Below are 27,725 nucleotides of genomic sequence, written 5' to 3' on the forward strand. Positions count from 1 at the left end.
CATACTGAATGTCTGTAGTCTTAGCAACAAAGTATGAAAAAATATACAGAACATACTGTTTAAATATCCTCAAGATTAGTTTTTATCTCTCAAACTCACCATGCAATTGTTTTTTTACATATTATGTATTGCTGCGCAATCATAAAAAATCCTATCCCTATTTTTCTTATAAGTGAAAAGGTATGAGGGTTAGAATGTTACTTGAATATCCATGCGTATTCGACATTTTTGGGGATTTCTCCTATTTTCCAAATAGATAGAAAAAAAGTGTTTAGATATAACGGAAGATCTCCATATGTCGATTCGTTCAATAGATTTTCTATGATGTCCTCTTTTATGTCTGAAGTTTTACGCAAAATTCAATAGTGTACGCGAACTTTTTTGAACGTAATTTTCGAAATTTTCCTAAAATTTCCTTTAAAATAATTTCTTTGGCAGAATCAACGCCAAAAATGATTATTTTTATTTTTTTTATGCAATCGTTCCTTGATACAATTAAGTGTACCATGGATGTATCCGATATATCGATAAAAAATAAGAAAAATGCACGGTATACTAAATTTTAGCCAAAACCAGTTGATTTATTTATAAAAAAAAAATTTTCGTTTTTATAGCTTAAAAAAATTTGGGTAAATATCATGAAATGTATGTAACTGAAAGCTGTAGAAAAATATCATTTACGCCGTTGGATTCTATGTAAATAAAGTCTATAAAGATAAATATTTTCACAAAGAAAAAGATTACAGAGCATCGTAGACAACGACCAAAATTAAAACACATCCTATCTTTCTTAAACGAATAAAGCTGTCCAAATAAAGCGAGAAATTCGCCATTCAACTTTTCTGGAGAATCAAGCCCATTATTACTTATTTTTTTTTCTATCTTTTCGGGAAACAAGAGAACATTTCATAAGTGTCGAATTGAAACACAACGATAAGAGCAAATATTACAATCTAATGTAAGGAATGTTCTACTTTCCTTTTGTATTCATAATTTGTTTTACTATTTCACTTACATTTCCCCAAAAAAAATTGGTTTCTGTCTTTAGTTATTATTAGGTATCATTTTATGTAAATTTATTATAATATTGCAAATTTATGATTGCAAACAATTCATTAGTAGGTGTTTAAAAATAGCTATAAAATTTTACAGATATAATTAATTACGTGATATTAATTCAAAAGGATGTAACAACGTCGTGTCTCAATTGAAGAGGCGTATTTAATTATATTTTCTTTGGGACCCTCGTTTTTGAAATACAGGGTGTTAAAATTTCAATTCTGTGTTCTTTTATCATTTATCAAATCAGAAATTGAATTTTGTGGGAGGCACGCCATTTCAAATACTTTTTATAAAATTATTTAGATAATTGTATGCCTTATCTTCGTCACGTGTTTTAGTTGTTTCCATTTTAAGTGTGATATATTGTAACACACACATCAATGTTATTTATCCAGAAGATAGTTAGAAGTATATTTTTTTTAACTTTACCATCCTGTAACTCGAAAATGAGGGTTTGAGCAAATATTTATACGACAAAATAGCGTGAAGAGAACGCTCCTTCATTTTTGACATGTAATGTTGTACCTGTATTTAAATATTAAAGTTCAATGAAATCCAACATTACATTTATGGGTTCAACAACTCCATTAATTCAATATATTTATACGTATATCTTATAAAAGAAAAAATCGGTTTGGTAGAAAAATATCTTATCTTCGGACCATCTTTGCTATCTATGACAAAATATTTAAAACTTTTTTCCGAATATGGATGATAATGATCATTTATCAAAATCTCTAGACTATTAAAAAAAAGACTGGTGTTTAGTTGTTTAGCTTTGAGGAGAAATTTATGTTTAAGTACATTTGTAAAATTTTGTAACTTGTTCGTGCATGCTTTGAAATGACACAAATTCTGAGCTGTTCTCATAAAACAAGTAGGTACTTTAGATCTGTTATCGCCCTGAGAAACTTTAAAATTAGTTTTTATCAATGGAAATAGACGTAGCAGTTTCGAGAAAATATTTGAAAAATGTGAAATTGTTTGTTGCAATTTTAAAATTCATTTAAGCGAAAATACAACTAGTCATTTTTATGGAAATTATTGAGAACGTGTGATATCTTTAATTGATATCCGAATGAGGATAAGAATTTTTTGTTTCAAATTCACTTTAATTTCATGAAAACAGTTCGGTTTATCAAAATTAAACTAGAGCCTGTTCTTATTTCTTTATAGTCTAGAAATTTATATTTTTAAAAAGTTAAAAAAGGGGCAAAAATAAAATAAAATTAATATCAAAATGTCTAAGTTTAAAATATGAGAGATGTCTTCCAAAATTTGTTTAGATATAAATAATAATGATAACTACCTTTAATGGATAAAAGTTTATATAAACAGTTGCCCTTATTTGTTGATTCTGGAAATTTCGTAAGACAACTTAAGACCGCACTATATCTAGGTATATGATTTTTCTTTCATATCACCATCTACCTCATAACTGTCATTGTTTGTACCTAAATATTATAAGTAAGTATCAAACATTTTACGACGATTCATAAATTTGATACACATTTTTCTGCATTATTATAATATTTCTTCCTTTAACGTAATCGTTAACAATCCCAGAAAAATCATAGCAGATAACATAATAAAACTCTGAAAAAAAGTTCAACGCATTTGGCCTGAAATTAGTTCCCATATATCGGAAATTCGGACTGTATAAACATATTATTTGCTCGATCACTTCCGAATTTGTGAGAAGTAGGAACTAGGCCTTACAACAAGCAGTAGCGTGTCTAAGATCTACTAGAATGCCAGAAGGACAAGCACTGTTAAATGTCCTAAGAAGTTGAAACTATTCTACGTATGCATCTATAGCTACGCTATTAAAGAAAATCTAAGAACTCTAAAATATTTTTTTTATAATTAAGAGATTATTAATCGGTTGATTTACTCACTCCGTTTCGGAAAATAACGTGTCGTTATTAAGAGACCACTACTAGAGATGATACTACAAAAATCAACTTTTCCATAATGTATTACTTGAAAGTACCAGGGTATTCTAGAGTTTTCATCTCTCTATGTACCTATCTACGTGTGTGCTCTTTCGGGAAGGGACGACAGGAGTTAGGGGGTTGAAATTTAAACCCACTACATTAACATTAACTTCTTACTTCCAAATATTGAAAGTTTTTTGAAAACTTGCCTCGTGTTAATTAAAAAATTGGGTAATTTAGATTTCGACATAGTTTTGAATTGAAGTTTAAAATATTTCAGGGTGATTTTACAAACACAGAAACTATAGGAATAGATTAATTACCAAAAGATGAGTAGAGCTTGATCTCTACACTTTTTTCCTGAAGGATACGGTATTCGAGATACAGGGTGTTACAGTTTACAAAAAAAGTATATATTTTCCGTCATATATTCATAATTCGCTGACATAATTGAATGGAATTCACTACAGCGTATTCACATAATTAGAACTTTTTATTGAATATAATATTAACCCCGTGCATTTTACCAGTGGCGTGCTACTGAAGGTGCCGCCCAACTTTCCCAAGAAAAAAATACTTACACCACTGGAGAATTTTTGTAGAAATAATGTTACATTTAAATACTGTTACGGTATATGAATGAAAAATGTTTGTTTTTTGTAGTAGCAGGTGTTTAGAAGATATTTGGGCTTGTTTTTTTATGTTTTATCGAATTTTTCAATAAATTAACCCTTTTATTTGATGAATTAACCTCGTGGTTTTATTCAGTGATGTGGCACTAAAGTGACTGCCAACTTTTCCCGAGAAAAGTATACGCCACTTATTTCTGGGAAAATGAAGCCCTTCCGCATCGATACACTTTTGACATCTTCAAATGAGGGTATTTATAGAGAAACTTATCATGATATGATTTTGCCTTAGGATATTACAATTTTCCTCTATTCTTTGTCACATTTTGCCTCATGTCCTCATTAGCCTAAGAAGGAGTACAGCTTCTGGAATAAATAAGCAAAGTTTACTGACGTAGACAAAAGAATCAATTTTTGCATATAGCTTTTAAACAAACATGAGTATGTGCAACTTGTGGATTAAGTTGGCGTATTATGGTTGGCAAATAAATTACCTCCTAAACGGCAGCTATTATCAAAACACGACAAAAAACATTTTTCATTCATTCAACGTAACAATATCTGATTGCATTATTTATACAAAAACTCGCGAATGGTGTATTTCTGTCTTGGGAAAATTGGGCGGCACTTTCAGTAGCAGGTCTAATTAAGTGAATACGCTGTAATAAATTTCATTCAATTCCGTCAGCACATTATGAAGATATGACAGAAAATTTTCTTTTTGTACATTTTAACATCCTGTATCTCGAATACCGCTTCCCCCAGAAAAAAAGAGGACAAATTCTAGTTATTTTTTGGCAATTAATCTATTCCTGCAGTTTCTGTATTTAATGTGAAGTCTCCTTGTTTCATAAAAGTGATCTCTGGGAGAGTGATCTATCAAAGCAAGATGCAACAACAATCTGTAATGTCGTATATAATTTTTGTTTAATGAATTCTAGTCATGTTCCATTAAACCAGTCCATGTAGGTACAGCAAAACAAACAGTCAACTAGACTATTAATAATAATTAATTAATAGAAAAATATTATTATTTTTTGAGTGATGGGAATTGTTAGTGTTTTTTATATTAATTGAATAATAACTGAAATAATAGTTCTTACATCATTTAATTTGAATAAAGTTGCTTTTATTAGAAAAAAATGAACAAGACCACTACACTTTCAGTAAGTCAAAAAACTTTGGCGGCTGGTTAAAAGTGAAGTCGCCACATTTTTATAGCGAATCGTAAGACCCAAGCTCTTTTTTAGGTGATTTAGGTGAATATCTATGCCCATAAAGATGCGATGAAATTAGAACGAATTTTGGAAATAGAAAATCATAAAAAGTGATCTCAGAAAGGGTTTTGCTTTCTTTTTTTGTGTTGTTTTCCTAATCAGTAACAGATGCAATTAGTTGTTTTTTTTATTTTTCGTAATGTTAAATTTTTGTAGTAGTTGTAGCTATTTCAATTTTAGTTTGATAATAACATCTCACATTTCAAAATTCATAACGCTGTAACTTTAAGAAAAATTAATATTTTGTGAAAAATGAAAAAGTCATAATTGTAATTATCAGTTGATTGTGAATAAAATATACACGCAATCATTTTTGAGATGCCAGGATGCATTTTAATTTCTTTTATTGGCAAATTTCATTGGAAATTTTTTCGTCACGAAAAGTCTCTTAGTAAAATCATCATTTCTCCAGCCGCTGCTGTCAAAAAATAAATAATCCGCTAAAAAATAAAATGAAGACACTAAATGTTTATCGTTTTCCAAACGAAGAAAATTTCAATAATATATTAAAAAGGAACGTGCAACTTGCAAATAATTCTGTTACCGATGTGTAGTTTAAAGGCAATCTTTGGCCTTGAACTGAAAATGCGTTTATCTAAAGCTGCAGATATATTTGTAAGGCGTTACTACTTCCTGTGACTAGAAAAGTTTTATTGAAATATGCACAATTAATTACTTCCGCGCTGTTGATCTAAATAGAACAAACATTAAAAATTTCCTATTTAAACGACGTGACATATACATAAAATTATGTTTTGACATGTAATTAAATTTTAATTTAACATCTTTAGAGAATTCTAATTACATCCTGACTGGAATCGAATGTCAGACGGAACTCGAGAAAAGGTACTTGTACAATTGTATTTTCATATCTCTAATATCTGTAGTCTGTACTGGAAAATAAACTTTAAAGACATCATTAAATCACTTCGTATGTATAATACCTATGTATCTAAAAAATATCAGGTATAGATGGATTTTTCAGTAGATTATAAAACAAATTTTATTTCCGGTATATGAAATATCTGATTTTGTATTATTAATATATTCCTATCATCTAGCAAGCAAGGTAACCAATTAATAACGCCTACATGCCATATTTCTTATATTTAATGATTTCCGGATCTGCATAGGACACATTTTCTAAATTAAGGTTAAATTTCTTGAGGAAAATTCTTTAAAAACTGTCGGAAACAGAAAATTCAAAACAATGAGGAAACGGATTCTCCTATATTATATCTAATCAAGTCAGTTTAAAGGTTAAAATTATAATTACCTACATAAGAATATAAATATTGATTTTATATTAATACATTACTTATTAACAAATGCAATTCCAGAAAAAAAACTAAAAATAAAAAATATTAAGGTAACGAAGAAATAAATGCTATTTATTTCTTATACACAGGATGTTCTTAATGCGGAGGCATCTTTTTAACTTAATGTATAAATATGTAAATTTGCTAAAAATCGTCATTATAAGTGGCAAAATAATGAAGCTATTAATAAATCAAAATTTTATAATATAAGCATGGTCTTGGGCTCCTTTTTCTTCGAGTCATCTTGCCTGAAGTACGAGAAACCGACTACATAGGCCTACGCAAACCGCCTTTCCAATTAGTAATCACTACCAAGTGAGTGATTCTGATAGACCGGTATAAGAACATTTTGAGAACTTATAATTCTGTTTTTGAATTGAATATGTTTAATTATTTCATACTTATTTATATTTTTTATCTTACCGGTAAGGTATCAAAATCGAAAAAAAATATGGCATAGATTGAATAGAATTTAAATTGAGATCCAAATTCCACGACACATTTAAGTTAATTTCATTTCTATTTTCTTTCTATAAGTACCTACATACCTAACAGAAATAAAATTATTTTAAAACTAAATACTCCTTAAAAAACATAACAACCTTCATACTTAATTTTTTGAATGAAAGAATACACAGCAATATACATAAAATTATACAATATTATAATAACTTTTAGTAGAGGCTTTAACATCTTTATTCTTTAATTCTACTTTCCAGGAAGAAGAGTTTCAAAAAAATAGTTAAGGTGCATAGGAATTGCTACTCGTTTAGAGGTTATTGGTTATTACTCTGTTATACAGCAAATCGAAAGAAGATTTACCAAAATATTCAACACAAGTAAACGTATCTTCTCTGTTGTTTGGATTTGTACGTTATGAAGTAAGTAGTTCATTACTTATTGTCTGAAGTATCTCCAATGATTCGTTTCTTCCTCTACACTATTTAGAAGGTAATGTCTCAAATTTCGTTGTTTTAGAAAATTTTGAAAATTTATACTTATGTTAGTATGAATATTAATAAGAGATGAAGGAACTCTCTTAGATTATCGTTTATACAATTTTAATATCGATTGATATTTCGTTAAGGTAATAAATGTGTTAGGTATATTGTAAAATATATTTTTTTAAAATAAATTGATAATTCCAAGGTGCTAAGTCACTTTTATGTTTGCCAGATTTGAAACATAAATGAGCCATGAATGTATGTACATCAAAATATCTTGGTACAGGTGTGGATAATAAGATGTTTCCAATGCTTATTGTTTAGTGTAAATGTGGCTTTGCCGCCGAACTCTGCCATACAGTTTCCAGTAAGAAATCGTGAGTATGGATTCGAAAATACTACGAGAAAGTTTTTGAAAAATATATCAAGTGTCCCAAGATTCACGTAAGATTTGAATTTCGCGCCATTTGTGCGGTGAAGTAAAAGAAAAGGCAGCGTGACAGCTAACAGTTCAGGGTTATAAAAAACGTAGCGCTAAACAAAAGAACAACGCATTTTCGTATAAAATATAGGTAGTCCAAATAGTGATTTTACTTCATCAACGTGAAGCGATATATTGACTTTTTTCTTTGGGTTTTTTGTCTAAGGTTTGTGCCAACAAGCCCACGATCATAAACGAAATTAAAATTTGATGCAAAACGGTCATATAAAATTTCGACAAAAGAGTGTGTATGTGCCAGCAAATCCGTGGAGGCAATTTACTCGATATACTATTTCATACATAACCTTATACTATATACTTTATGATTAAAAAAAATAATTTACAATTTTTAATTAAAAACCTGTGTTTTCTATCAACAGTACTTCTTGCGTAAATTTTGGGACACTCTTTAGTTACGCAAATATTTCGAAAAATGTAGGTAGGTAGTTAAAAATTAAATAACTGAAACTAAAATAGTTAGTGTTAATTTAGTTAAAAATTTCAATTAAGCTGTTAATTTCTATTCTACCTAATGTATGTTTTTTAAATATGTATGTCATATGTTGTCATATTTCGTGAGTTCATTTTGACTAAATAAATTTTGTATATTTCTGGTAAATTATTGTTGATTATATGTGACAGTAGTAATGTAAACTAATATTTCTTTATGAAATTTCAATTTTTACATTATTATTTACTTTATTCTTTGTACAATAGCCATGAATAGCTTTTTCAAAAGCTTTGTAAATATTGAAAATAACTGGAGTATATGTGTATAAGATGGAGTATTCCAGTTTTAAACAACAATGTCTGAGATGCGCAAGTTAATTTTTTGATATAAACGATCTTTATTATGCATTTTTGTGACATGATATGGCTAAGGTGGCTATTTGCAGTACTACCCCAGCTGAGTATAATAGGTATGTCTGAGAAAATCTAGTTTATTCTTTAGATATTTAAAACGATACAGAAGCTATTGCACCTTAAGTAACAACCAGTACTGAGTTCCAATTATTTGTAATTAGTTTTAGAATTAAGTATACGGTATTTAAAAACTTGAAGATAATTTTTTAACGGTAGGTAAAATGCACTAATAATAAGCATTTTCAATAATCTAAATCATAGAAACTGCCAAACAGTGCTTAAAATTAATAATGAACATTATTAAAACTAATTAGGAACCTCTGGAATCGTGTGCGAGTTGTATACTACATAAAAAAAGGTTTTTTATTGTAACTATAAATTATATGTTCAATTTTAGGTGTTCATCAGTACGACTTTAGTCATTCATTACGGAAAAGGGTGTCTTTTATTGTGAAAATTATTATTGAAAGAAGTAATATTACGAGTATATTATTATTAATAATAACCTTCATTTAAATATGTAATAGGTATGTATTATTAATATAATATCGTATTTCTTTTTTGATGATTTTTTAATACAATTTCATGTTTTGTAAATATATAGCTTTTATCACATTAATGGCGTATTCTACCGAAAATAATCAACTTTTGCCCTATAAAAATTTTTGATAGGACTCTTCCCTACGGAGATACAGTGTGTTAAAGGTTTCAAATATTTATATGATTTTTCCTGTAACTTCACTGGCAAAAAATATTTAGTGTTAAAATTTGGGGAATGACATTTTTTTAGTAGGGACTATTTTTTCATGGATCACTTATTCCAAAATACACTCCAGTGGTGTAGTTATTGGGGAAGTAGGGGACCTTTTTTGGAAAAAAATCGTACGCCACTGGTTTTTTAAATAATTTCAAATGTTTTTAAAATGTACAATCAATTTGTAGCAATGAAGTATTATTCTAAAGTATTCGTAAAATTTACTGGTCTTTAGATAATTGGGAAATCAAATAAGAAGATATTTAATTACCTACCTACTTTGCTATTTACCATTTTTTGATTGCTAAATAAATTCAATACCTTTTGAGAGATTTCAAAACACTATACAACGCCACTGTTTTGTGTGTTGCAAAAAGTGTGTTATTTTTCATACAACTAAAAGCATATTTTATTTAAAAAAAATGTGGCATTCACTTCATTTCAATTGTAAAATACCAGTACCGTAGGTGGCAAGTTGTTGCTAGGAATAGTCACAATATTATATTAGTTATTATTTATTGGATTTATTGTTACACATTTAGCAATCAATAGAGGTACTTAAGTAGTATCTTCTTATTTGGTTTCCTAATTATCTAGACCAGTAAATTTTACGAATACTTTACAAGAATACTTTATTGCCACAAATTGATTGTACACTGTAAAAACATGGCGTTCGATTTTTTTTTTTTTTTCAAAAAAGTTCCCCTCCTTCCCCAATAACTACGCCACTGGAGTGTATTTTGAAATAAGTTTTTTATGAAAAAATATTTTCATAGCCATTACTTATCATTAACACCCTGTATGTCAATTATTATTGTAAATTGGGAAAGGAATTAACCGTTTCCGAAAGCTTGACAACAAATACAGAGCATTCCTAATTCACTAGCCTTTGGCACCGTTTACTGCATTTCCGAAAAAAATTTTTTAACATGGTTTTTCTGTTAACCAGCTAGTCAAAACTACCGTTTCCTGTTAGAAATAATATGTAATTTCCCTGTTTTTTAGTAAAACTATACTTTACTAAATAAATATACCTACACATACATCGATTTTGAGTAAATAGGCCAATCATTATAGCTTTTTTCGGGAAAATAATACTATTAGAAGTTTCTCTGCGGAATATTGTTCAGAAACGTGTTATAAACAAAATATCAAAAAATCAACTCGAGACTAGTTGGGGAAACTTTGTTAAAACAATGGTCAAAATTATGGAAAATTGGTTTTTCGACTGGCGTAAAAAAACTGTTATTCATAGAGAAAAAAAGGTTTATACAAAAAAGGTAGGTATTAAATAAATCTGTAAAATAAGACAAGTTCGATTAAATTCCGATAATTTGTTTATGCGCAAGAGCTCAAAAATGGTCGAAATTGTCCGCTTTTTTCAATTGCTAAGAATTAATGCAATTTTCATCGCAGACACTTGTAATTCAGGATTTTTGAAGCTTTTTGCACCCTTAATAAGTGGTAAAAATTTCAGCCCAAAAACTTCATTAGCTTGGCGTTGGCGGAATTTGTTATCTAAGAAGATGCTATTTTCAATTCATTTTTCCCAAGCTCACAGGCGTTGTAGGGTTTCGATCATTAGTTGTTTTTGTACCTAAATAGTTGTATTGACATATGCATTTACTGATAATTTAATTTTTCAAATTTAATTTGTTTAAAAATGACTGAAAAAATGTTAATATTTATTACATCGTTAAGCGCGCATGCTAAGCCTCGCCTTCCCCACTCGTTCGCTAGACCAAGTAATAGAACGCATCGCCGCTATCTTCTTTTTCGAAATTAAATAGTTGAATTCACCTTAATGTTAATGTAGGACATGAAAATATAGCTCTTAATGTATACTCTCTCCAAATTTCGGCTCTTAATATTAATAATTAAGGTCACTGCGATTAAATAAATAAAAAAAATTATCTCAGCTTCTAATCAACTTACAACAACGATTTTTTTTTAAATTCGAAGAAAACTAAAGTAAAGAGGTTACTATTTTATTTTATAATAATTACCTATCTTAACAATTTAATAAATATTAACATTTTTTCAATCAATTTTAAACAAATTAAATTTGAAAAACTAAATTCTCAGTAAATGCCTATGTCAATACAACTATTTAGGTACAAAAACAACTAATGATCAAAACCCTACAACGCCTGTGAGCTTGGGAAAAATGAATTGAAAATAGCATCTTCTTAGATAACAAATTCCGCCAACGCCAAACCAATGAAGCTTTCGAGCTGAAATTTTTACCACTTATTAAGGGTGTAAAAAGCCTCAAAAATCCTGAATTACAAGTGTCTGCGATGAAAATTGCATTAATTATTAGCAATTGAAAAAAACGGCAATTTTCGACCATTTTTGAGCTCTTGTGCATAAACAAATTATCGGAATTTAATCGGACTTTTTTCATTTTATAGGCTTATTTAATACCTACCTTTTTTGTATAAACTTTTTTTCGCTATGAATAATAGCTTTTTTACGTGAGTCAAAAAACCACTTTTCCATAACTTTGACCACTGTTAAAACAAAGTTTCCCAACTAGCCTCGAGTTGATTTTTTGATATTTTATTTATAACAGGTTTCCGAACAATATTCCGCAGAGAAACTTCTAATAGTATTTTTTTCCCGAAACAGGCTCTTTCATGTCTATAATGACTGGGCTAAAATTACGGAAAACATGTAAAATTATGTGCTTTGCTTTTATATTACCCAGTGCGGCATTAAAATAACCAATGATCTAGTGTGTAATTTTACATAAAATCTGTATAAGTGTAGTCAAGACAAATTTGTTTGTTGTTGCACCTTGCGCGGGGTTGTCAAACTGAAAATATAGAAACCTGTCGCCATCCGCAGAGCCCTCTCCGTCGCTAGACGCCGACGAGCCTTGTTTCGACAACCGAACATCGCCTGGCAGTATCTCTTCTGATCTATGAACCGTGAAGGAGGTCTTCCCCCTCTTACCGAAGCCCATCCTTCGCTTCCGACCTACGCATTGGCTTATTACTGGGGATGTAAAGGGGTAACGGGAAGAGCGAACACGCATTTCACAACTTTAATACATCAATTCTAATCTAAACGTGTATCTATTCAATAAGAAAACATAGGTACTACTCAAATAAAGACCCATATATTCAAAATACGATCAGTGAGGAGTCAGTAAAGAGTGTCGTTAGGTTACTGTTTTGTGTCTGGCTTACCTGTGGCCGACAGCTGGCTGGTGGAGTTGCTTTTTTTGCTCAAGCCCACGAACTGGGCTTGCCTGTCCCTCTCGCGGTCCCTCTGGCTCTCTTTCCTGCCGCTGCTCTCCTTTTGGGGGGCTTCCAGTACGTGCAGTTGACCAACAGCTGTATCGCTTAGACTACCATCTAAAACAATAAATTGTATATGTGATAAATAAATAAAATAATCATAAAAGGAAGCTATTCTTGAGGTATGGTCCATTCGCTTCCGGGTACCCTGTATTAATAAATGTACAGGATATTTTGGAAATATGTACCTAAGATATTGTTTTTGAGATATAATGCTTCAATGATAATTTTTTAAGATCAAATTTTAACTTCACCTTTTTCAAAACACAATTTAATTCGTTGAAATTTGGTACAGTAAATTTTTGAGGTTAGTGCTCTTAGTTTTTGATCATTTGCTAGACGTCGCTAGCTATGCCCTTTGCCAGGCACATTTTATGACATTTTTTTATGGTGCCCATAATCTATTATAAATTGTAAAATTTTGTTTTAAATTACTCTTGTTGAAGTCACTATAAAATCGCACCGCTTTTGAGAAAAATGCAATTAACTGTCTCACAGACAACCAGCTTCTACAAAATAAACAGGATGTTCGAAAACAAACAGGCCATATATACAGGTAACTTTCTTGGATGAAATTAAATCGATTTAGATCAATTTACGTTAGTACGATTTAGTTTTATTAAAAAGCTTTTGGTTTGTACTAGTTACAATGGAATAAAACATTTTTTTCTGAACACCGATAGCTTTTTAATGAGACAAAATTACACCAAAATAAGCTAATTTAAACTTGTTTATTTTCGCACATCCTTTAAATATGCCGGTACGTTTCCGTCCACCCTGTATATTAAGGAATAGAACTATGTTCCTTGCGGAACAATCAGTTGCGTCCTCTCCAAAAAATGGCACGTATTGAACAATTTTAACAATAATACTATATTAATGTAATATATAATAGACGATAAAAAAAAGTAAAAACAACCTAAAAAACCTGGCATATCACTTTCAAAGGACGTAGTTAGAGAATTCTAACAGCCAAAAAACTAACAACACTGAAATGTTTAACATTCTCATCTAATCAACTTATCTGTATCAAATTTCAATAGTCAATGTTTGATTATAAAGACCCCGTGTTACCAATTTTTTGATAATCTATAAAGTACATATATTTTTAAGAGGGATATTATTTTCTTTATACTGACACTGAAGGTGATTGGTGACGTCAATGATATTTTTAAATGGGATTAATGGATTGGTGTTGATTGATTTTTTTATTTTCTTTACAACAATATAAAATTTGTATATATCTTTGCATAACGAAATTTTTGAGAAAAAATGAGAAATCTTTTAGCCTTTGACTTTAGTTTACCATACTCTCTTTCTAAATCATATCAAATAGAAGGCGCTGGAAGAACAATTTTACATACCTACTGTTATCTGTCATATATCGGTTTGTTTGTAATTGTTGTCACATTTCAAATTTAACTTATAAAAAAATGAATGATTTTAATATAGTTGATATGCTGCAGGTTTGTTACGAATGTAGAAAATACAGTGTTGCAGCTTTACAATTATATCGACAACATTATCCTAATGGAATTTCCACTAACAGAAGAAAGTTTAGTAAACTTGAAGCAAATCTAAGACAGTAAAGAAGAAAAGATTTTCTTTAGGATATGCTTGCAATGAAAATCAAGAATTAGATTTACTATTAAGTATGCAAGAAAATCCGAATACGGGAATTAGCCAGGAATCATAATTTAATTGAGTACGTTTGTGTATAAAATTCTTCATAAACATAAATTGTTTCCTTACAAAGTGAATCTGGTATCTCCATGAAAATAACTAAACAAAGAATATTGTTGTGTCGCTGGTACCTAAATAATAATAATAATCCCAACTTTCTAAAAATGATTTTTTGGTCAGACCGCAATACATCATATAGTAGAACCGTTTTAAGATTGCCATTACGACACATGTGTGTCCTAATATCAAAGACAGTCGTTGCGGATGTGTATTCATTATTAAACGCACTAAAAAGAGATACAATGATGGTATAAATGTCTTCATAGTCTCACATCTATCACAGGCAATCGTTCCAATATTTTATGTGTATTAGAGTGAAAGAAAATGGAGGACGTTTGTTGGGTATTAATTTTAGACTATAGTTTGACTAGCGCATTTAAAAACAGAACTGACACTCAGATTAAAAATTTGACAGTTGTTTTGATCGTGTCTCCGTACTAACTATATTAGTTTTAAAAATATTAGGGCCATAGTTCTTTGATAGTTCTTTAACTGGTGAACGGTATAACTATTTTTTGAGAGATCAGTTTCAAGAGTATTTGGAAGAATTAACAGTTAATGAGTATGACAAGACGGTGCACCTTCACATAATGCTCAAATAAATAAATAAATTATTTGAATGCTACATTTGAAGACCGCTGGACTGGTACAAGAAAACTCATACATTAGCCACCACAATCCTCAGATATTAATCCATTGGATTTCTTTCTCTGGGGATTCGTAAAACACGAAGTTTATCTAACACCACCAAATAACATTGATCAGTTAAAAGACAGAATTAGTACCGCAATAAAAAATATTCCAATTAACGTTAAATTAAATGCAGTTAGAATATAATTCGAAGATGCGAATTATACAAGGTGTTTGTAAATAAGTGCAAAATATTTTATGGGGTGGTTGGCGAAGTTATTTTGTGAAAAAACTACATGTAAACGTAGGTCGAAATACGCTTCGTTTCCGAGATACAGAGTGTTTAAATTTTAATTTTTTATTTATTTTTATTAATTATTTCAGAGTTTTAAAGATATTGAATCGAAATTTGAAAAGCGCTTTGGAGGGATAAATGTGCATTTTTTGGGGTGATCCGAATATTATTAGAAATCCGCCACCAATTTTGAATGAAATTGGTCTCTACAATTTTTTTCGTGGGATGCACCGTTTTGGAGTAAAAAAATAACATATATTTTATTGCAAGTTATTTAATTTCTATTGATACATTATCCAGTAGGTTGCTGTCACTATTTCTAAATAAAATATAACCATCATTTCGAGTCAATATCTTTAAAACTATTTAAAATAATTAATACATATAAACAAAAAATTAAAATTTAAACACTGTATCTCGGAAATGAAACATATTTCGACCTTCGTTTATATGAACTTTTTTTCACAAAATAACTTCGACAACCACCCCCTAAAATATTTCGCACTTATTTACAAATACCCTGTATATCGAAAGAAATAGACAACAGTTTGAACGCACACAAAAAAAGAAATTCTTAAATCAAGAATGGTACAAGTATTTATTATATATAGGTACGCAAATAAATATATTCTTAACGCTAATGTACCACAATCCTAAACTAAATAAAATTTATTCCGCGAAGAAAACGTTCATTTAAATGAAGAAATTTTAATTAGTTTAATATTATGGTATATTAGCATCAATATTAAACTATATCGTTCTTGATTTAAGAATTTCTTTTTTGCATGGGGTGCTTTTAAATTTTACTATTCATTTTAGATTTTTCGTTTGTATTTAATATTGTATTGTATAGTTTTTTATTTATTAATATTACTAAGTTATTGTTACATACATATTTTTCCTATAACTTAATTGTCTTAGATTTGCTTCAAGTTTACTAAGCTTTCTTCTGTTAGGAAAAATTCGATATGGATCTGTCGAACTAATTCATTATACTTAATCATTCATTTTGTTATAAGTTGAGAGGTAACAGCAATTACAAACAAACCGATATATAACAGATACCAGTATGCAAAATTGTTTTTCCAACGCCTTGAATTTGATACGATTTAGATGAATTTTTCGAGGCGAAACGTCCGAATCTGGTTCGTGCTGAGGTAGGTCATGAAGGCTTGCAAAAAATCTAAAAAAATTTCTAGGGTCGTATTTAAAAAAATGAAGTTGATGACGGTCCTGGAGAGACGAAACGTTACATATAAAAATTGATTATGCCATTCGATAGAGGGGAAAAAGTGGCCATGAGAAAGAAAACAAAAACGGATTTCCAAAATTTCGTTTTTTTTTCAAATATTTCGAAAACTAATCATGTTAGCCTTGATTTTTTAGAGGCATAATGTTGGTCCCCTGATTACGCAGCTTTGCCCCTATTTAAACTATTTCGTACCTCTTACCGTTTCCGAGATCCCTGTAGTGAGAAGCGAATTTGTAACAGCCTGTATAGGTTGTCTGGCAAATAATGTTGGTTGATGGATGTATTTTGTTGAAGTGGATAAAATGGCGAATGCGCCAAGTGCAGACAAAAATCTTACCTATCTTCTCGTCTGGTGGCGGCTCCGTATTCGACAGACTCCTCGTGAACTGTCCCCTCTTCACGCTAGCCTCTCTATGATGGTGGTGGTTATTATAGTGATGGTTTGGATGGGGGTGATAATCGTGGTGTGGATCTAGAGGTTCTATGGGTTCTCGAACATCTTGTTCTCGTTCTCTAGCGTTTCTTGGCATACTGCGGTAAGCGGGATAGCCGCCGTATTCAGTGCTATCAATAGAAGCGGAATTAAAGGTAGATCTAGCGTTACAAGTTTTATCTATGCTACACATTTTAAAGATAACTTTAGGCCTTCCACAATCGCCATCGTCGTCGTCGCTCTGCTTGTCGCAGTCCTGACGGAAAGTTTTGTCAGAGGAATTTTTATTTTGACTGTGTTTAAAGTTTGGGTTCTTAGAACAAGAGTCCGTGTCACTTTTTAGATCAAACGTAATACTTTTTGTAATCGGCCTAAGGGGCTTTTGGTAATCTGCCAGGGGAGAATTTGAATATTCGATAGGTTTGTCTGTCATATCTGGCCCGACTTCATCAGTTATTGACTGAAAAGCGGCGGGACCCTCGTCAGTTTGTTTTTGTACTGTCGCCACGCCTGAGTTTTTGTTATTAAAAGAAATGAAGTGAATTTCATTTTTGGATAAGTTGCCAGATAAAAAAAGTTTATCGTCGCAACAACAATCCTCGAAATGTGCGCCGTAAGTTTCCACGAAACTTTCGGGCGCTTCATTGCTTCCGTCTCCGCTAAAACTACCTCGCGGGCTACTAAATTTTATCTCGTTCTCGTGGTCCGAGTTTTCATCACCGTTAGAATTAAATTCAGACATCAGCCTTTGCTCGTAAACCCTGCTTTTATGTTTTATGCATTTGTGGCCTAGCTTCTTAATTATATTTACGGGATTTGGAGGTAAGCGACGTGGAATGGTGTCTCTATTGTAGTTGTCTATATGGTGATAAGTGTTGTTTGGACTGAAAGTGACTGCTTTGTACGGTTCTAGCGTTTTGCTACGAGTGAGCTTTTTCGGTTTGATTTGCGGATTGTGACAGGAGTAACTACGACTAATAGATCTGAGTCTTTGGGATTGCGATATATTATATGCATTAATGTTTGACACGTTTTGATCTTCCCTGTAAAATAAAATAAATATTTAATACACCCTGTACCAGGTACCTATATCAAAACACTCATTAATATTTCCAAATTAAGGGTTAATTGTATTTATTATTAATTATTCTATTGTACGTTATGTGTATTTGTCCCAATTTATCAAAAGTTGTACATTTTATGATTTTACGATACAGAAGTAAATGTGTGTTATTTTAGAGATAAGGTGTTTTAAAAAAATGCATTTTCAAATAGCAAAAAAGCGTTTGTAACAGTTGCCTTCAAATTTGGAATCAGACTTTAGTTTTTAATTGTCACAAATGTGAGTAACGAAAGTTTTTTTTATTCAATATTGATATATTAAATAATCAAAAAATCACATAAGTAAGACACTTGTATGTGAGGAAAAACCATAACTATATAAAACGTAAATATAAAATCTAGTAACTGACAAAAAAGGTAGACATAAATGGGTAAGTCGCAATATATGTTAATCATTTCATATTTTAATTTATTTTTAAATATGTTCAACTCCAATTCATCGTTTATTTTTAAAGTTAGGATGTCGTAAGTCTGATTGTTTTCTATATAATTCATTTGTTGAATAAGTTATTTCATTTCTTCAATTTACTTATTAATTATTTTTAGCATAGTTTTCGTTTTTTCTTTATTTAGAAGATATTTTGCCACTAGTGAAAAAATTTTAAAATATTAATAAAATAAACCCTTGTGCTGAAAGTTTTACTCAATGGTTAATTTTTATGAAAATTTAACACTGGAAAAAAGCAGACAAAAAGAAAATACATATAAGTACATTCTCATTGTCGAATCCTGAAAATAAAATGAAAACAGATTGATATTCGAAACGTCGACGACTTATTGAAGTGCGCGATATACAGGGTGCCGAAAATTAGTAGGTCAATCCGTTAACCATAGATAGCTGATATGAAAATAATGGGACTTTCATTATGCCACTTTTCATTTAGGAGTCCCATTTTTGAAATACAGGGTGTCAAAATGTAAATTTCAAAAACGAAATTTGTCGATAACTCCGGTAGAATTAGAGATATTTGTTTGAAATTTCGCTAATATTTTTTTCTTGTAGAGACACACTNGGAAAAAGTGGCCATGAGAAAGAAAACAAAAACGGATTTCCAAAATTTCGTTTTTTTTCAAATATTTCGAAAACTAATCATGTTAGCCTTGATTTTTTAGAGGCATAATGTTGGTCCCCTGATTACGCAGCTTTGCCCCTATTTAAACTATTTCGTACCTCTTACCGTTTCCGAGATCCCTGTAGTGAGAAGCGAATTTGTAACAGCCTGTATAGGTTGTCTGGCAAATAATGTTGGTTGATGGATGTATTTTGTTGAAGTGGATAAAATGGCGAATGCGCCAAGTGCAGACAAAAATCTTACCTATCTTCTCGTCTGGTGGCGGCTCCGTATTCGACAGACTCCTCGTGAACTGTCCCCTCTTCACGCTAGCCTCTCTATGATGGTGGTGGTTATTATAGTGATGGTTTGGATGGGGGTGATAATCGTGGTGTGGATCTAGAGGTTCTATGGGTTCTCGAACATCTTGTTCTCGTTCTCTAGCGTTTCTTGGCATACTGCGGTAAGCGGGATAGCCGCCGTATTCAGTGCTATCAATAGAAGCGGAATTAAAGGTAGATCTAGCGTTACAAGTTTTATCTATGCTACACATTTTAAAGATAACTTTAGGCCTTCCACAATCGCCATCGTCGTCGTCGCTCTGCTTGTCGCAGTCCTGACGGAAAGTTTTGTCAGAGGAATTTTTATTTTGACTGTGTTTAAAGTTTGGGTTCTTAGAACAAGAGTCCGTGTCACTTTTTAGATCAAACGTAATACTTTTTGTAATCGGCCTAAGGGGCTTTTGGTAATCTGCCAGGGGAGAATTTGAATATTCGATAGGTTTGTCTGTCATATCTGGCCCGACTTCATCAGTTATTGACTGAAAAGCGGCGGGACCCTCGTCAGTTTGTTTTTGTACTGTCGCCACGCCTGAGTTTTTGTTATTAAAAGAAATGAAGTGAATTTCATTTTTGGATAAGTTGCCAGATAAAAAAAGTTTATCGTCGCAACAACAATCCTCGAAATGTGCGCCGTAAGTTTCCACGAAACTTTCGGGCGCTTCATTGCTTCCGTCTCCGCTAAAACTACCTCGCGGGCTACTAAATTTTATCTCGTTCTCGTGGTCCGAGTTTTCATCACCGTTAGAATTAAATTCAGACATCAGCCTTTGCTCGTAAACCCTGCTTTTATGTTTTATGCATTTGTGGCCTAGCTTCTTAATTATATTTACGGGATTTGGAGGTAAGCGACGTGGAATGGTGTCTCTATTGTAGTTGTCTATATGGTGATAAGTGTTGTTTGGACTGAAAGTGACTGCTTTGTACGGTTCTAGCGTTTTGCTACGAGTGAGCTTTTTCGGTTTGATTTGCGGATTGTGACAGGAGTAACTACGACTAATAGATCTGAGTCTTTGGGATTGCGATATATTATATGCATTAATGTTTGACACGTTTTGATCTTCCCTGTAAAATAAAATAAATATTTAATACACCCTGTACCAGGTACCTATATCAAAACACTCATTAATATTTCCAAATTAAGGGTTAATTGTATTTATTATTAATTATTCTATTGTACGTTATGTGTATTTGTCCCAATTTATCAAAAGTTGTACATTTTATGATTTTACGATACAGAAGTAAATGTGTGTTATTTTAGAGATAAGGTGTTTTAAAAAAATGCATTTTCAAATAGCAAAAAAGCGTTTGTAACAGTTGCCTTCAAATTTGGAATCAGACTTTAGTTTTTAATTGTCACAAATGTGAGTAACGAAAGTTTTTTTTATTCAATATTGATATATTAAATAATCAAAAAATCACATAAGTAAGACACTTGTATGTGAGGAAAAACCATAACTATATAAAACGTAAATATAAAATCTAGTAACTGACAAAAAAGGTAGACATAAATGGGTAAGTCGCAATATATGTTAATCATTTCATATTTTAATTTATTTTTAAATATGTTCAACTCCAATTCATCGTTTATTTTTAAAGATAGGATGTCGTACAGATTGATATTCGAAACGTCGACGACTTATTGAAGTGCGCGATATATAGTGATGTGTATTTTGTATTTTCTATTTGTTTGTTCTTTTTTCAGTGTTTCTGTTTAAGTAAAATTATAAAAAAATCTCTTGTTTCATTTTTATGGCACAATCATTTATTTTATTAATTCTTACATTTTTCCATATGCAGCAAGAAAACAAATATTCAAATTCATATAAAATACATCTCAACTTTGTGGTTATATAATTAATATGTCAATTTCCGTTTAAATGATTATTATTGATTAAATCTATATATTCTTCTGTTTTACAAACAACTGAATGAGTGATGTTCATTTAGAAATTTGAATGGAATCACAATTTGATATGAACACTTGGTCATAATTAAAATGTACCTAATTTTTTTAATTAACAGTGAGAACATGTTGTGCAAACTAAGATGGCAATTCTGCAAATGCTTCAACATTTAATAGATTCATTTACTTTACTGTAAATAATATTAGACTTGTTCCCTTCAGTTCTCCATATACATCATTTTATAGTAAAATAGTTTAATTTCACTCATTACTGTCAGATAAAAATACTGAAATAATCATACGTACATTACGTTTTCTCTTCAAGTCAATCAAATTTTGTAACTTGGCATGAGGTATATTTCATAATTTTTTTAAAGGGATAGTGTCGGGGATACGGTTATTTCCATTCGCAATTTATTTCGTCGAAATATTTAATATTTAAAGTAAATAAAAAGTCCAATAATTATTATGCAATTTACTTCAAAATCTATGAAAACTTTAGAGGATAGGTGTAGTACATGGAGGAAGCATCTTCACTCGAGAAAAAAGCCTTAGATATGCACAAATATTAATGTTACTACGAACTACAGTAAAGAATGAGTGATATGAGTTTGTAAATATCAAATGTAGGTTTAACCATATCAAAATTTGTGAAGCCATTGTTCTTAAAATATCTACAAAAATTGTTTTCTTAAAATTTAAATGGACAACAGTGCGTTTCTGGACCAAGTTTATATAAACTTTATTCTATGATACAATTTACTTTTGTATGTAAAAATTCATATTAATGAAATCCAATTTCAAATTTTGTTGCATAGAATAATTTTTTTGAAATACATTAAATCGGTCATCCATAAAGATTGGAACAATCGCATTATTCCGATAAAAAAGATTTACCCTTTAAAATCTATTTTAGGCGATTCATCTAACAATGTGGTCCTCGGATACAACGAAGCTGTGTGTCTACGTATGTTTTCGTAATTCTTATATTTATAATAAAATTCATAATATAGTACCTACCTAACAATAATTGCTAAGCAGTTGTATTTTCGACAAATATTTTCGACATTATCCAGCGATTTTTCGAAAATATATTAAATCTGAAACTTTCTTCCACGTTTTATTGATTTATTTGGTTGCAAAAAGAATTTTTTGTAATAAATTGTAAATAATGTAGCCCATTCTTAAGAGATAGGCCTCATTTGAGGAGCTTATTACAAATGTTACCACTGAAAAAATACAATATACATAAAGTGGTATGTATAACTGAAAAACAAAATATGATCAGGAATTGTTTTCGTATTATTTTTGCTTAATCAAAACTAACCAAAATATCTCGCACTGAAAAAATAGATTCGTGATTCCACCAAAAAGAAACGTCAACATGTGCAAAAATAAAATTATAAAATTAGTTTTCTCTTGGCGCAAGAATTTATTTAATTTCATTATATATTTTTAAATTTTCATTTTTTTCTTTCAGTGTAAAAAATACAAATTTAAATAAAAAAAAATACAAAAGAATAAAACGAATAAACAAGTATAGAAATTATTTCTTTCACAATTTAACAACATATTTGACCAATAGAAAATTTCATTTTGGATAAATGGACATGCGAAAAAATCCGATATGGTTGCGATTAGAAGAATATAAAATATGATGCAACTTCTCTATTTTTCAAAAACAAAATACATTCAGNGGAATTGTTTTCGTATTATTTTTGCTTAATCAAAACTAATCAAAATATCTCGCACTGAAAAAATAGATTCGTGATTCCACCAAAAAGAAACGTCAACATGTGCAAAAATAAAATTATAAAATTAGTTTTCTCTTGGCGCAAGAATTTATTTAATTTCATTATATATTTTTAAATTTTCATTTTTTTCTTTCAGTGTAAAAAATACAAATTTAAATAAAAAAAAATACAAAAGAATAAAACGAATAAACAAGTATAGAAATTATTTCTTTCACAATTTAACAACATATTTGACCAATAGAAAATTTCATTTTGGATAAATGGACATGCGAAAAAATCCGATATGGTTGCGATTAGAAGAATATAAAATATGATGCAACTTCTCTATTTTTCAAAAACAAAATACATTCAGGAATGACGAATAACATGTTTCAATTTTTCTTCTAAAAAAATTATTTAGAAAGTCTAAAATGTGTCAAATCTGTTGAAGATAACATAACAAAATATAAAAATAACTTAAAATGTAAGAAGAAAAATGATAACTCATTTGTCTATAAAAGTAAATAAAAAAACAGATTATAAACTATAATATTGACAAATTTAGTAAAAAAAAATGTTGTTTTGAGAAGAATTAAGGTAAATTAATAAGTACCTGTGGTGAAAATTGTAGTATCAGTAGCGCTAAAATTTTTATTTGAATTCAATACCAGAGATTCCACTCTGTGGACTAAAAATAACCTTTGATTGATCCTTGTGACCCAGAATTTTTTAATTTAATTATTGGCAAAATTAAAAAAAAAATCTTTCTCAAATATTTGCACGAACTCTCACCTGACGGTCCTCGTTGTGCCCCTGGGCCTCTCCGACTGCGTGGAGAAGGCGCTGCTGGTCACCGACGCCACCGACTCCATATCACTGTCAAAGTCAACGAGTCCTAAAGGGTCCCTGTCTCTGTCCCTCTCCGGAGAGAAGGACCTCCTGGTGGACCGGGTGTGATTGGCGAGGTCACTATCACTTAATCCACTGTACCGGCGCTCCCAGCCGGAGCCCGTGCTCCTGTACGTGTGGACATACCTCATCCTGCTGTTCCTGTTGGACCGGTCGTCCAGGTCCTGGGCAACCCGCTCCTGCAAAGCGCGAGCTAGGGCGTGTGGCACTTGGGGAAGTTGTCGCTTCTTAGGGGACCCCGTCGGCGTAGCGGTGGCCGACCGGGATTGGAAGCGGGAGATTTTGTAGGTGGTTGGCGGGTATTCGGACAGCCGGACGTCTGGCGGCGACAGGGAGCGGTGGTCGGTGGTCGACCGCCGCGGGGACTTCGACCGAGACCTCGACATGTGTATGCTGGGCGAGTCGCAGGGGGCCGCCGAGTGGGAGCGCTCTTTCGCCATGCCGCCCTACGAAAAGAACACACAGAATGTTATCCCCGTCGCGCAACAACAATAAAGACGTTCATAAAAAATAAAATTCTCTTTAAAAGGTTAAAAATAGTCTGCAAAGTTTTGGGACCATAAAAAATCCAAAGAAATATCAATATCAAAACGCTTTATGACGTCACAATGCGGAAAATGTGCGAAAATTAGTGGTTATGTTGGGGGTTTTATGTAATAATCTTCCAAATTTGCCTTTACCGACGTTTGTGTACTGTTATGTCATTCATATTGTAGTTTCTTGTATTAGATGTAAAAGTGAAACTGTAAGCACAGTTTTATATAACTAAGTAGTAATTACTATCTATAGTTTATTATATATAAATGAAATATAATAGCTTCGCTAAGTCGGAAACAGGAATGCGAAAAAGTTGCATAATCGGTGGTTAAATTTTATTAAAACAATTACCAATATTTTTTCTAATATCATTGGTTTTCAAGAAAGAAATTTGTTTTTCATCTAGATTTGATGTCACTTACTCATCGACGAGTTCTGGAAACTAATAACTGAATTAATATCAGATACTTGAACACACTGATTTATTTTTAATTCTATCTATGATTATTGGAATTATTTTAAATAATATCAAATTAGACTGTGGTTTGATAAATTAAAAAACAAAGAAATGAAAAGAAAAACTGATAAATAGTAACGTTGTTCAAAACCATACTTATCGTATCAACTTCAACGTCACCTGTTACGTGGGTGTTGTACAATAATGAAAACGTAATATTGACAGTTGATGGAAGGAAGCGCAAAAACAAACGCTTAGGTGGGGAATTCTGGAAGGAAGCCTAAAAAGTTGAAGTGGGAACAGTGTGGAGTAAGACGATCGGCGGGCAGTGTAACAAAATAGTGAAAAATCAAAGTGTTTAACTCGTATTAATTAGCAGGTATTATTCTCTAAGTACTTTGTTGTTAATTGTTCTATGTAATCTTATAATTGTGATGGTTATAGATGTTTCATGATAATAATTCTTTGTATGTTTAGCCACCATTGCTTTATGCTCAATGGCATACATTTTTCTAAGGTAAAATTGTTACAATTATTATTAACGATTGCTCATTATTTATTACATGTTAAAATATGTATATTGTCGTGACTGCCCAGATATTGCAATAACAACTCCTTTGTTTCACATCTAACTTGTTTTTATCATGATTATATTGTCCGAAAAACAAATAATAAAGAGTTTCTTGTGCTCACTTTGTGTCATACGCATATAAGAGCCTTGTAGAATTTACTAACATTTTCGCCCGTGAGGAATGAATCTGTAAAAAGAATAATTAAAAACAAAAAAAGAGTTGCTGAAACAGATCTTCCGCAATCTCAACTCATAGCTGGATTGCCTCCCGTATCGGACTCCAGTACCTTCCGGCCCTGCCGGCTAACTAACACCAAACTTCTTCAGTTTTACTTGGAAGTGTGTCTGTCTAATTTGAGTGGGATGACATTTAGTAACACATTAAATGAGTCAGGTCTTATTTATGATTAGCAAAGGATCCTAATTTATGCCTTTGGTTAGCGGTTGTTTTGTATTTATATTTGGGTAGTTAGAGCAACGATCGATCGTGGGCTTCTCTGTCATGCTCTTTCCCCATAGGAGCTCTAGGTGAGCCTGGCACTCTCATTTTATGTTAAATGATTGTTAATGTTTTTGTTGTTCTTTCTATTTGTCATAGGTTAGGTGTATTTACTCTGCTTATGTTTTATAAAATTAAACCATACTTCCCTTCTTTAAAGTTAGTAGCCAGCGCCTTTCGGTTAATTAAAAATAGATGTATACAACGTATATATTCCTTATGACGATCACATACTTTTGGCCACAACTACGTTTATTTTTTTCGATCAAACCCGGGGTTGTTATACTACAACGTCACCAATAACTCTTTTTTAAACGATCCTTAAATCTATTGAAAAGATTCGTTAAGGAAAAGTGCCCTAGATGATACACTTATAAACACCTCCTCTGATTGAAGTAGACTTGCACTGATTGAACATAACAAATCGAAGACATTTTTATTTACTGTGCTTTTTTCATAAACTAATAAGTAATTTATTAGCATAAAACTCCTTATTTTTTATAATAAAATTTCTTGCCGCAGTCCACACTATAAATATTCGATCAAACCCGGGGTTGTTATACTACAACGTCACCAATAACTCTTTTTTAAACGATCCTTAAATCTATTGAAAAGATTCGTTAAGGAAAAGTGCCCTAGATGATACACTTATAAACACCTCCTCTGATTGAAGTAGACTTGCACTGATTGAACATAACAAATCGAAGACATTTTTATTTACTGTGCTTTTTTCATAAACTAATAAGTAATTTATTAGCATAAAACTCCTTATTTTTTATAATAAAATTTCTTGCCGCAGTCCACACTATAAATATTCGATCAAACCCGGGGTTGTTATACTACAACGTCACCAATAACTCTTTTTTAAGCGATCCTTAAATTTATTGAAAAGATTCGTTAAGGAAAAGTGCCTTAGATGGTACACTTATAAACACCTTCTCTGGTTGAAGTAGACTTGCACTGGTTGAACATAACAAATCGAAGACATTTTTATTTACTGTGCTTTTTTCATAAACTAATAAGTAATGTATTAGCATAAAACTCCTTATTTTTTATAATAAAATTTCTTGCCGCAGTCCACTCTATAAATATTCGATTTAAAGGATTAGTTACTCAGCCTTATCGTAAGATTGCTTTCTTTGAAAGAGGCTTTACATATGACGTGTATAAAAGTTACAATAAGTTTTCTTTAAATATGACATTCTTCAGCATAATTAAATTTAAAACTTTTGTAAAAAAAACTATTATTAACTAATGAGAATTGAACATAAAAATATTTATCTCATGCTGATTTCACGATACTTCTCCTTTTAACTCAACATAAATAATAAAAAAAAAATTCGCATTATTAAGTGGTCTTTTTAATATCTATGAATATTTAATAATGTCCTTTTTTTCTTATGTTTACCTAATTTTACTTATTTTTATATTACTGTCGTCCAATTTATACTTATACACAGACACTATATTCTTTTAAACTGCTATAAATCTGTTTTTTTATTTTATACCTAAATGTTTTAAGTGTATGTAATTTAGGTATTTATGTATTCAAGAGCTAAATGGCAGAGCACACTTTGTGTGAACTTCTGCCTAAGATTTTCAAAATTAATGTATATTATTATTATTATCATTATTATCATCATCATTATTTATTGTTGTATTTATACACCCATACA

The 27,725-nt window shown here is 31.0% G+C and overlaps 1 protein-coding gene across 1 annotated transcript in view; it reads right to left on the reverse strand.

Moving 5' to 3' along the window:
- LOC108904963 (regulating synaptic membrane exocytosis protein 2) overlaps window positions 1-27,725 on the reverse strand; it is a 144,528-nt gene that overhangs the window by 26,672 nt on the left and 90,131 nt on the right. Inside the window, exons 10-13 of the mRNA XM_018707697.1 lie at window positions 23,869-24,431; window positions 19,364-19,590; window positions 12,462-12,629; window positions 12,102-12,249 (exon numbers count right to left, since the gene is read on the reverse strand). Of these exons, the coding sequence (XP_018563213.1) occupies window positions 12,102-12,249; window positions 12,462-12,629; window positions 19,364-19,590; window positions 23,869-24,431 (1,106 nt within the window). The remainder of the gene's footprint in view (window positions 1-12,101; window positions 12,250-12,461; window positions 12,630-19,363; window positions 19,591-23,868; window positions 24,432-27,725) is intronic.

The sequence above is a fragment of the Anoplophora glabripennis genome, unplaced genomic scaffold (assembly GCF_000390285.2).
Source record: "Anoplophora glabripennis isolate ALB-LARVAE unplaced genomic scaffold, Agla_2.0 scaffold48, whole genome shotgun sequence".
Classification (NCBI taxonomy): domain Eukaryota; kingdom Metazoa; phylum Arthropoda; class Insecta; order Coleoptera; family Cerambycidae; genus Anoplophora; species Anoplophora glabripennis.